At 52.8% G+C, this 11,795-nt stretch overlaps 1 protein-coding gene across 1 annotated transcript in view; it reads right to left on the bottom strand.

The window, feature by feature from the left end:
• Positions 1-1,533: 1,533 nt before the first annotated feature.
• The window catches only part of LOC138301448 (uncharacterized), a 115,970-nt gene continuing 105,708 nt past the window's right edge, over positions 1,534-11,795 (bottom strand). The window contains exons 5-6 of the mRNA XM_069241948.1: positions 10,754-10,878; positions 1,534-7,155 (exon numbers count right to left, since the gene is read on the bottom strand). Coding sequence (XP_069098049.1) covers positions 7,144-7,155; positions 10,754-10,878 — 137 coding nt within the window. The 3' untranslated portion in view covers positions 1,534-7,143. The remainder of the gene's footprint in view (positions 7,156-10,753; positions 10,879-11,795) is intronic.

Here is an 11,795-nt window from a genome sequence, read left to right as displayed (position 1 = left end):
GCCATGGTCAGGGATACATGACAATTGTCTTGTCTCTTAGCTTAATAATGGTTCATGATAAAAACTATCGGGAAACGTCTGGAACAACGACTCCGGAACAACGATTACGTTGTTAACGCAAGCAGAACCACGCTTGCGTAAACAACGTCTCCCTTTTTCTCTGGCTTAACCACGCATGTGCTGAACAACGCACATGCGTGGTTAAGGCAGAGGAAAAGGGAAAGTGCATCGGGGAGGACGCGGTCAGGCAAGCGGGGCTGGGGCAGGGTTGGCGGTAGTTTTTTAGGGGCGGGTTGGATTAAGGGCTTGGGGCAGGGGTGGGGGTCAGGGTAGTTCGTTTTTTGTGGAGGGATCAGAGTACTTCTGGTTTTTAGGGGCGGGAGATTGAGGCAGTTCTGTTTTTAGGGGTGGGGGGTTGAGGTAATTATTTTTGGGGGTGGAGGGGTCGGTGTACTTTTGTTTTTGTGGGGGGGTAGTTTGGTTTTTGGGGGTGGGGAATCGGAGTAGTTTGGTTTTTGGGGGTGGGGGATCAGGGTAGTTTGGCTTTCGGGGTGAGGGACCAGGGTAGTTAGGTTTTTTTGGAGGTGGGGTTTGGGGTAGTTTGATTTTTGGGGGGTTGGGGTACTTTTGTTTTTGGGGTGGGGTAGTTTGGTTTTTGGGTGTGAGGTGGGGGAATCGGGTAGTTTGTTTTTTGGGGGTGAGGATCGGGGTAGTTTGGTTTTTGGGAGTGGGGGTGGGAGGAACTGGGTAGTTTAGTTTTTATGGGTGGAAGTTTGGTTGTTTTTAGGGTGGGTGGGGGAGGTCGGGTGGGTGTTATCCAGGATAGTTTTGTTTTAGGGTGGGGGGTCGGGGTAGTTTTAGTATTAAGGGTGGGGTACTTCTGGGCCTTAGGGCAGGTGGGGGGGTCGCATGCTAGTACCATGCATGCCGTTCCCACACATGCCTTTACTAGGCATGCTTTTACAACAAAAAATCATTGTAAAGACATTCGTGGTAACAACACAGTTGTTGTTCTGACCGTGTTGTTCAGGCATGTGTGGTTCCGGCATTCGTTGTTCCATCATACATTCAAAACTATCACTTTTAATAAGCACTTCTCAGGGTGGTGCTATAATTAGAAGTATTAACAGCAAAGCTTCCACATGGTAAAGAAATACACTTTTTTTTACTTTTGAAGAGATTGTATCCTATTTTATGTGATGTTTGTTCTATAATTCACACAGAAAACATGTTCAGGGCTCGGCTCGTGCACGGGCTCTAAGAGCCCAGCCAGACCATTAGATCGGCTCCGGCTCTGCTCTCCTTGTTCATTTGTTGCCTCGCCCACCTCTCGGCAGACGGGAAGGCGGATGACACAATCGCCAACTTCTGGCAGTAGCCCTGTTACCGCCCAGCTGTACTGAACCCCATCACCTTAGGACCGCTGTGGGTTGTTTTCAGACCTTACCATCTCATCATCATCATCACCATCGTCACCACCATCACCACCCCTTCCAGCCCCGCCCCCCCGAGCTGCAGGAAGGACTCTGAGAACACAGTTTATTCTTTTATTCCACTTAGAACTTGGCAAATAAAGGGACATCTCCAAAATACCATGAGTACCAATGACAGAGCGAGGTGCGGCACCTGGTGTGAGAAGTGAAGCAGCTTCACAGGTGGGTACTGCGTGCCCAGGAGCGTGGCTTTCATTGGTGCAGCAGGAGCAGTGGCACCAGGGCCCTGAGGAGCCCACTGATCCCTGATTACTGCTGCATTTTACAAACCAAGCATCAGCCAGAGGTCCCACGCTTGCTTGCACTGGGGCCCCTGACACACGGGCTTTGCCACTGCGAGTGCCACCAGTGATGGGTTACAGGGAGTCACGCATAGGTCTGGAAGCCCTCGTGATACCTAAAAGGCAGAGACCCAGAAGTGCACTTTCCTTCCAGGAATTAAGGGTTCACCAAGGGCACTGTCTGACATGTGTCGGACTCTGCCCTCAGACCCACCAGCTTTTCGAAGACTCCAGACTACCTGGAGTTCCCATGACTTTGCCATAGGCCCCCTGGCCCACCCTTACTGAGAACGGAAAAGCACACGGCTCAAGAGTTTACTTCACCACACATGTGCACAGCATAGGATCCCGCACAGCATACGACCGCCTGGGCTTCAGTCCCAGCTATGGCACCCAGCTATGGCACCCACATATGGCACCCAGCTATGGCACCCTCCTATGGTACCCACATATGGCACCCACAGGCAGCATGCAGAGTCCATAGGGTCACCTGTGGTTCAGTCTCAGCTATGGCACCCACATATGGCACGCACATATGGCACCCAGCTATGGCACCCACGTACGGCACCCCCCTATGGCACCCACCTATGGCATCCACCATGGCATCCAAGTATGGCAACCACCTATGGCACCCACAGGCAGCATGCAGAGTCCATAGGATCACCTGTGCTTCACTCCCACCTATGGCACCCACGAATGGCTCCCAGCTATGACACTTACGTATGGCACCCACCTATGGCACGTATGACGTCACTGGAAGCACAAGCTGGGCAGAAGTCTATGACATACACCGCACCTCTGCACATTTAAACAAAAACAAACAATTCTATGCATTTTAAAATAAAGTACTATCAACCGCTGAACAATTTCAAATATTTTTCCATATTTTAAATAAGAATGCACATTTTTAAAACCATATTATTTTTTCATAAAAGTCTAGGCATTTTAACATGTTTTTTGTTATTTTTTTTACAAAACATACGAACATCTCTGTATTGTGTGGACCATAATTCTGTCACTTGACAAAACAAAATCTGTTTTTTTCAATGATATTTATGTTTGCTGAAGGTTAGAGATCTCACTCTAGCTTTAGAAATGTTCCCAATGCTGCCTATTTTTTTTATAAATGATTCTTCATTTGTCTATTTTGTTATACATGATTCTTCATTTGTCTATTTTTTTATACATGATTCTTCATTTGTGTTCGTAGGATTCACATTTTCAGTAACTGTCCCAAAGAAATTCCTTTGAATCTTTCGTCTTTGTTTCAACGATGGCCACAGTTAACTGGCAGAGAATGCCAAGGGGGCTCAGGTGTCATGGAGGAAGGCTCTGACCAATCGGAACTCGTAGATTACTTCCCTGGGGCAATGCCCCGGCTCCTGTTGGGTAACAGATACCACAGTTTAAAGCTGATGCCACTGCTTAAAGATGGCTGCCACTGCTTAAAGATGGCTGCCACTGCTTAAAGATGGCTGTTGCTGCCCAAAGATGGCTGCCACTGCTTAAAGATGGCTGCCACTGCTTAAAGGTGGCTGTTGCTGCCCAAAGATGGCTGCCACTGCTTAAAGATGGCTGCCACTGCTTACAGATTGCTGCAATGCTTCAAGATGGCTGCCATGGATTAAAGCAGATACCAAAACCTAAAAATGTGTGCTGTGGCTTAAAGATGGCTGCCACTGCTTAAAGATGGCTGCCACTGCTTAAAGATGGCTGTTGCTGCCCAAAGATGGCTGCCACTGCTTAAAGATGGCTGCCACTGCTTAAAGATGGCTGCCACTGCTTAAAGGTGGCTGTTGCTGCCCAAAGATGGCTGCCACTGCTTAAAGATGGCTGCCACTGCTTAAAGGTGGCTGTTGCTGCCCAAAGATGGCTGCCACTGCTTAAAGATGGCTGCCACTGCTTAAAGGTGGCTGTTGCTGCCTAAAGATGGCTGCCACTGCTTAAAGATGGCTGCCACTGCTTAAAGATGGCTGCCACTGCTTAAAGGTGGCTGTTGCTGCCCAAAGATGGCTGCCACTGCTTAAAGATGGCTGCCACTGCTTAAAGGTGGCTGTTGCTGCTTAAAGATGGCTGCCACTGCTTAAAGGTGGCTGTTGCTGCCTAAAGATGGCTGCCACTGCTTAAAGATGGCTGCCACTGCTTAAAGGTGGTCATCCTAGTTTTTTGCCCTCGGCTGTGCCCTCGGGGCAGAACTCTCTGAAAATCAAAATGACTAATTTTCCATCCTTTCTAACAATACTTGGGGAATTTATAATTTCCCCCAAATATTCCAGGGATGGGATTGGAACAGTAAATACACATTCTGGAATATACTTGTGGACATTTCTTCTTTCCCCGTATATTCTAGAACTGGAGTTAGAGTAGTAAATCTGAACTTTCAGTGTTCACCACGCCCACTGCTGGCCTGAAGGCGCAGTTGTTAAAGATGGAAGCAAAACGTAAAGATGGCTGCCACAACTAAAAGATGACCACCACAGCATACAAATGGCTGCCAGAGATTAAAAAAGGCTGCTATTGTTTACACATGGCTGCCATGCTTAAAGATTGCTACAACTGCTTAGCTATAGCCACTAAGTTTATAGAAAGGGGCCACAGTTTAATGATGGCTGCCATGGATTACAGGCAGCTGTCACAGCTTAGAGATGGCTGCCATGGTTTACAGGCAGCTGCCACAGCTTGGCTGCCATGGTTTACAGGCAGCTGTCACAGCTTAGAGATGGCTGCCATGGTTTACAGGCAGCTGTCACAGCTTGGCTGCCGTGGTTTACAGGCAGCTGCCACAGCTTAGAGATGGCTGCCATGGTTTACAGGCAGCTGTCACAGCTTGGCTGCCATGGTTTACAGGCAGCTGCCACAGCTTGGCTGCCATGGTTTACAGGCAGCTGTCACAGCTTAAAGATGGTTGCCATGGTTTACAGGCAGCTGTCACAGCTTGGCTGCCATGGTTTACAGGCAGCTGCCACAGCTTAGAGATGGCTGCCATGGTTTACAGGCAGCTGCCACAGCTTAGAGATGGCTGCCATGGTTTACAGGCAGCTGCCACATCTTAGAGATGGTTGCCATGGTTTACAGGCAGCTGCCACAGCTTGGCTGCCATGGTTTACAGGCAGCTGCCACAGCTTGAAGATGGCTGCCATGGTTTACAGGCAGCTGTCACAGCTTGGCTGCCATGGTTTACAGGCAGCTGCCACAGCTTAGAGATGGCTGCCATGGTTTACAGGCAGCTGCCACAGCTTGAAGATGGCTGCCATGGTTTACAGATGGCTAATACAGATAAAAGGTGGCTGCCATGTGCTCTTTGTGAGTGATCTCTCATCTGGCTCTGATGTTTTATGTGAGCTGTCATGACTTTCTCCATTGCCTACAGTTTAGAAGAAAGATACTATAATGATAATAAAAAATACTTGCTAATATAGTTGTTAATATGTTTGTTAATATATTTTAACATCTATGTACAAGTTTATCTACATCATATGTAAGGGGAGACTGCATCCCCCCCCCTTGGCCTCTTCCCAGTTCAGAAGCCTTGATTAATGAGACACAAGACTTTTGGTAACACTCAGGATGGCGCCCTAGAGAGGGTGGAGGTACAGTGCGCCCTGTGCCAGTCAGTGTCTTTGTAGGCTAAAGAGGGTAGGGTTTGTCTGAGCATCCTGGATACTTTACAGTGGCCATGAGATGTCAGAAGAAAAACATCCTTCAGCCCAAAAACATACATTCACGCCCTTACCTACATCTCTGGGCTTGTGACATATGTCTCCTTACTGGGAATTACTGACAAGCTCAAGGAGGCGGCAGGTCCTCTACTCTGAGGGGGGAGGTCCTCAAGGGCTCAAAGAGGCGGGAGGTCTTCAAAGGCTCAAGGAGGCAGGAGGCCCTCAAGGACTCACAGTCTGAGGTCCTCAATGACTCAGAGTCTGAGGTGGGAGGTCCTCAATGACTCAGAGTCTGAGGTGGGAGGTTCTCAAGGACTCACAGTCTGAGATGGGAGGTCCTCAAGGACTCACAGTTTGAGGCGGGAGGTCCTCAAGGACTCAAGGATGTGGGAGGTCTGCAAGGACTCACAGTCTGAGGCGGGAGGTCCTCAAGGACTCACAGTCTGAGGTGGGAGGTCCTCAATGACTCACAGTCTGAGGCGGGAGGTCCTCAAGGAATCAAGGATGTGGGAGGTCCGCAAGGACTCACACTCTGAGGCGGGAGGTCCTCAAGGACTCACAGTCTGAGGCGGGAGGTCCTCAAGGACTCACAGTCTGAGGCGGGAGGTCCTCAAGGACTCAAGGATGTGGGAGGTCTTCAAGGACTCACAGTCTGAAGCAGGAGGTCCTCAAGGACTCACAGTCTGAGGTGGGAGGTCCTCAAGGACTCACAGTCTGAGGCGGGAGGTTCTCAATGACTCACAGTCTGAGGTGGGAGGTTCTCAAGGACTCACAGTCTGAGGTGGGAGGTCCTCAATGACTCACAGTCTGAGGCAGGAGGTCCTCAAGGACTCAAGGATCTGGGAGGTCCTCAAGGACTCACAGTCTGAGGCGGGAGGTCCTCAAGGACTCACAGTCTGAGGCGGGAGGTCCTCAAGGACTCACAGTTTGCTAGAGTGAGGACCCCGGGGGTGGCAGAGGGGTAAGGACAGGGGGGGCAGGATAGACCTATGAAGACCTAGTGTCAACAGCTCTACCACATTAGGGCCAAGCCTCCTGCGTGGTGGACCAAAACCCTGGAACCCTGCCCTGGCCAAGGATGGACTGTGAGAGAAGAGGGGTCGGTGGTGTCATTCCCCAGACTCAAAGTGCTTTGATATCCCAGCGTTAGCGGAGTAGACCACATATAAAATAATACTTATTAAGAGTAGCAATGATTTTGTTTCAAAAAGTCGAGAAAATCTGGTTCTATAACAAAATACCTCTTTGGTGAAAAGCCTTTTGTTTGAAGGGGGAAGAATACAAAAACTGCACCTAAACCCAGGACATAGAGTGCTTGTGATGTTCTGTAGACAACAGCGTCATCAGGGGGAGACGGGGCGGCCTGAGATGTCCTCAACAGTGAGACAGCGTTTCCGACAATGTCAACAGGTGGTCTGTCCTTTGGGATCTTGTGGGTGGAGTTAATGCACCTTGTGATGTCATCTCTAGGGAGACTGGACTCCATGTGAGGTCATCATCAGGCTGGTGAGGCGATCTGTGACGTCATCAGCAGAGTTGAGGCTTCATGTGATGTCAGCAGCACAGGTGGATGGCTTCCTCCCAGCATGCCACACTTCTTGCCCCTGCCCAGGCACTGGGGGAAGATCCAGGACACAGAGGCGTGGCAGGTGCTGTGAGGCTTCCAGGACGTGTCAAGAAGGGGAACCAGGAGGAGGGCTGGGGTGAGACTCATGCGAAGAGCTGCAAGAAAAGACACAGTATTACCACATCAGGGGTCATCACTAAAGAGGTGAATGTCAACCTCCCCGTCCCTCCCCTCCAGCCAGGACACGTCCTAAAAAACAGAAGTGGGGGAACTAGCCCGGTTAGATAGTAAGCAAGTGACATCATGAAGTGCGACATCACAGCATGTCACATCACGGCACGTAGTATCACAGGAAGTGACATCACAGGAAGTGACATCTGATCTTAAGACTTCACACGTTTATCAGATCTATCAAGAGTACATTTAAATGCATTACAAGAGTCACAAATTCGATATTGCATCAGGGTTGTGCCAAAAGTTGTGATGAAACCTGAAAATCAAGGCCTTAACTTATACATTTAGGGGCGTATTTATGAAAAATTCACGCAGCACAGAGCAGCAAGTCACCTCGCTGTGCTGCATGCTAGGGAAAGGGCAGGAATGCACCACATTTAACATAATACCGTGCATTCCTGTCTTTTCCCTGCGCTGTGCAGGATTGTTTCTGGCAGGAAGGAGCACCTTCCAACTTCCTGCACAAGAACAATCCTCTCAGGCATCTTTCTCTTTCTATGTGTGCTGCAGTATGCAGCAGGCACAGAAAAGAGGAAAAAACTAGGACAAATAAAGATATTTCACATGTGTTTTACTGCATTCCCAGGTCTACCAGTCATGGTAAATGTGGGAAGGAGACAAAATGCATGGGCGGATGCCTGGGAGCACCCACGCTTTACTAATGGAACGCTTCCCTAGGGCAGAGGAGCAAGACGCAGTGATTTCTGCTGTGTTGCGTCACTCTAGATTTATCAGGCCATGCGTGCGTGATATATTCTAACATAAGAGTTGCGTCGCTCTTGCGCCCCATTGCTTGGTGCAAGGGAGACACAACTCTTCAATAAATATGTCCTTTATTTTTTAAAAACTCTGTCACAAAGAAATTGGCAACAAGGAGAAACGTGACAAAGGGGGTGATTCTAACATTGGCGGGCGGCGTAAGCCGCCCGCCAATGTTCCCCCGTCAAAATACCGCTCCGCGGTCGCAAGACCGCTGAGGGTATTTTGAGATTTGCCCTGGGCTGGCGGGCGGCCGCCAAAAGGGCGCCCGCCAGCCCAGGGCAAATCTACCTTCCCACGAGGACGCCGGCTCAGAATTGAGCCGGCGTAGTGGGAAGGTGCGACGGGTGCAGTTGCACCCGTCGCGTATTTCAGTGTCTGCTTTGCAGACACTGAAATACTTTGTGGGGCCCTCTTACGGGGGCCCCGCGGCACCCCCTACCGCCATCCTGTTCCTGGCGGGAGACCCGCCAGGAACAGGATGGCGGTAGGGGGTGTCAGAATCCCCATGGCGGCGGAGCGCGCTCCGCAGCCATGGAGGATTCTGTAGGGCAGTGGTAAACCGGCGGGAGACCGCCGGTTTATCCTTTCTGGCCGCGGCTGAACCGCCGCGGTCAGAATGCCCTTAGGAGCACCGCCAGCCTGTTGGCGGTGCTCCCGTGTGACCCCCAAAAAAGTCTCCATTTTAAAATGTCTTCTGCTGCAGGGATCTCTGTGTCCAGTAAATCTCAGGGAATAATAGCAATATAAGATAACTCTGGAGGTTAATGCACTTGCTGGAGAGATCTGGGGTGTGGCTAGTCCCAGTTTTGAGCCAGGTGGCGTGGAGGTGTGACGCATCTCCTGCTGAGCGCATCACCTCACATGCAGATGACCGGTTTTGATTTTATGTTGCTAGGTGAGTGGGTTACGGTTTTTAACACAGAGATCCTTTTGTTACTCGCAGTTCATACAGTGTAATCCCTCTGATCAGCACAGTGAGCCACGATGGACATTTGGCTCGTGCACCTTGTGACCCTCGCGGGTCTTATGTAACGCATCTTGTAGCGTGGTTTACACATATATCATTTATTGCAAGGCACACTGTGTACTTATGCTGTAAAACCCTCCGACACCCTCACTGGGCTGAGTACTGCTGTGAAAGAAACACAGCGAAACAGTGGTATTTAAATTGCTATCTGTGTGAATCCTGGGACAGATTATAGTGCACCTCTCTTATACACAGGGGCTGAACACAGTCAAAAGCATGTCACCCCAAGTACTTGTAAGTGACCACCAGCTGTGTGCCTTTGCCCCCACCACCCCTGCCAGGTGAGAGGCTCCAGGAAGCCCCCAGCCAGGATGCCGGAACAAAAGGAGGCCTGGTGGCCCCTTCATTTAGGCCTTTGTTTTGGGTCCAGCTGGAACTTAAAGTAACAGAGCCCCCGGCCGCCTGCACCCTGCTGCTTGGAAGGGCTGCTGACTGTGTCTGGGTCTGAACCTTACCCCGGGGCAAGGTGAGTAATAAGGCCCAAATCTTGTGAAAATAGTGCATGGTCACCTTCTACCTGCGTGTGGCCGCGACTTGTGCCATGCCTCTACCTCCAACATACTGCCTCACTGAGGCCCCCCTCAGCCCCTCATGGCACCACCCCTCACTGAGGCCCCCCTCAGCCCCTCATAGCACCTCCCCTCACCGAGGCCCCCCTCAGCCCCACCATCGCACTACAGCTCACTGAGGCCCTCCTCAGCCCCTCATAGCACCACCCCTCACTGAGGCACCCCGAGGGCTGTGGTGACATGAGAGCACTCCTCCCTCAGCCTCACCATAGCACTACAGCTCACTGAGACCCCCTCAGCCCTTCATAGCACCACCCCTCACTGAGGCCCCCCGAGGGCTGTGGTGACAAGAGGGCACTCCTCCTTCAGCCCCTCATGGCACCACCCCTCACTGAGGCCCCCGAGGGCTGTGGTGACATGAGAGCACTCCTCCCTCAGCCTCACCATAGCACTACAGCTCACTGAGACCCCCTCAGCCCTTCATAGCACCACCCCTCACTGAGGCCCCCGAGGGCTGTGGTGACAAGAGGGCACCCCTCCCTCAATCGCACCATACCACCACAGCTCACTGAGGCCCCCCTCAGCCCCTCATAGCACCACCCCTCACTGAGCCCCCCCCTCAGCCCCTCATAGCACCACCCCTCACTGAGGCCCCCCTCAGCCCCTCATGGCACCACCCCTCACTGAGGCCCCCCGAGGGCTGTGGTGACAAGAGGGCACTCCTCCTTCAGCCCCTCATGGCACCACCCCTCACTGAGGCCCCCCGAGGGCTGTGGTGACAAGAGGGCACTCCTCCTTCAGCCCCTCATGGCACCACCCCTCACTGAGGCCCCCCTCAGCCCCTCATAGCACCACCCCTCACTGAGGCCCCCCTCAGCCCCTCATAGCACCTCACTGAAGCGCTCGGAGGGCTGCCCTCCGCCCCTCATGGCACCACCCCTCACTGAAGCGCTTGGAAGGCCACAGCAGCACAGGAAAGGACCCACAAGAGACAGGCCGGAGAGATCCGCCATGTGCCCATCATTCATCCTGAATAATAATTTATGGATTATCTCCTGGGAACGACACCCCCCGCAGTGCCAGGCGTCGGCGCGGACCGCTCGGTGAATGTGTGACGAGGGTCGTTGCACCTGCGTCGCCGTCTCGATGCTCTAGCAACCGTATATAGCTCCCAGAGGCCACTTCAAGGAGCTACGCACGCTGGGTCTTCGTGGCACTTACCCTGCCGAGGCCGAAGAAGCATCCTGCGCACATCAGTAGCGCGAAGACCACCGCCACTCCGACGCCGATCCCGATGATGCCCCCGGACCCGAGCCCCGACTCGCTGGGGGGCCTCGAGGTGATCCCTGCGGGGGAGGGAGAGAGGGAGAGGTGAGCTAGACACGGGCCTGGTGATGACTGCACCTTCAGGTGAGCTACCGGGGCCCTCTCCCACCATCATCTACCGGGGCCCTCTCCCACCATCATCTACCGGGGCCCTCTCCCACCATCATCTACCGGGGCCCCCTCCCACCATCATCTACCGGGGCCCTCTCCCACCATCATCTACCGGGGCCCTCCCCCACCATCATCTACCGGGGCCCTCTCCCACCATCATCTACCGGGGCCCTCTCCCACCATCATCTACCGGGGCCCCCTCCCACCATCATCTACCGGGGCCCTCTCCCACCATCATCTACCGGGGCCCTCCCCCACCATCATCTACCGGGGCCCTCTCCCACCATCATCTACCGGGGCCCTCTCCCACCATCATCTACCGGGGCCCTCCCCCACCTTCATCTACCGGGGCCCTCCCCCACCATCATCTACCGGGGCCCTCCCCCACCATCATCTACCGGGGCCCTCTCCCACCATCATCTACCGGGGCCCTCCCCCACCTTCATCTACCGGGTCCTCTCTCCCAACATCTACCGGGCCCTCTCCCACCTTCATCTACCGGGTCCTCTCTCCCAACATCTACCGGGGCCCTCTCTCCCATCATCTACCAGGGCCCTCTCCCACCATCATCTACCGGGGCCCTCTCTCACCATCACCAACCAGTGCCCTCTCTCTTCATCAACAACCAGAGCCCTCTCTCACCATCACCAACCAGTGCCCTCTCTCCTCATCAACAACCAGTGCCCTCTCTCACCATCACCAACCAGTGCCCTCTCTCACCATCACCAACCAGTGCCCTCTCTCTTCATCAACAACCAGAGCCCTCTCTCACCATCACCAACCAGTGCCCTCTCTCCTCATCAACAACCAGTGCCCTCTCTCACCA

Source organism: Pleurodeles waltl, chromosome 6, assembly GCF_031143425.1.
Source record: "Pleurodeles waltl isolate 20211129_DDA chromosome 6, aPleWal1.hap1.20221129, whole genome shotgun sequence".
Taxonomy (NCBI): Eukaryota; Metazoa; Chordata; class Amphibia; order Caudata; family Salamandridae; genus Pleurodeles; species Pleurodeles waltl.
This window is presented reverse-complemented; position numbering and strand designations above follow the sequence as displayed.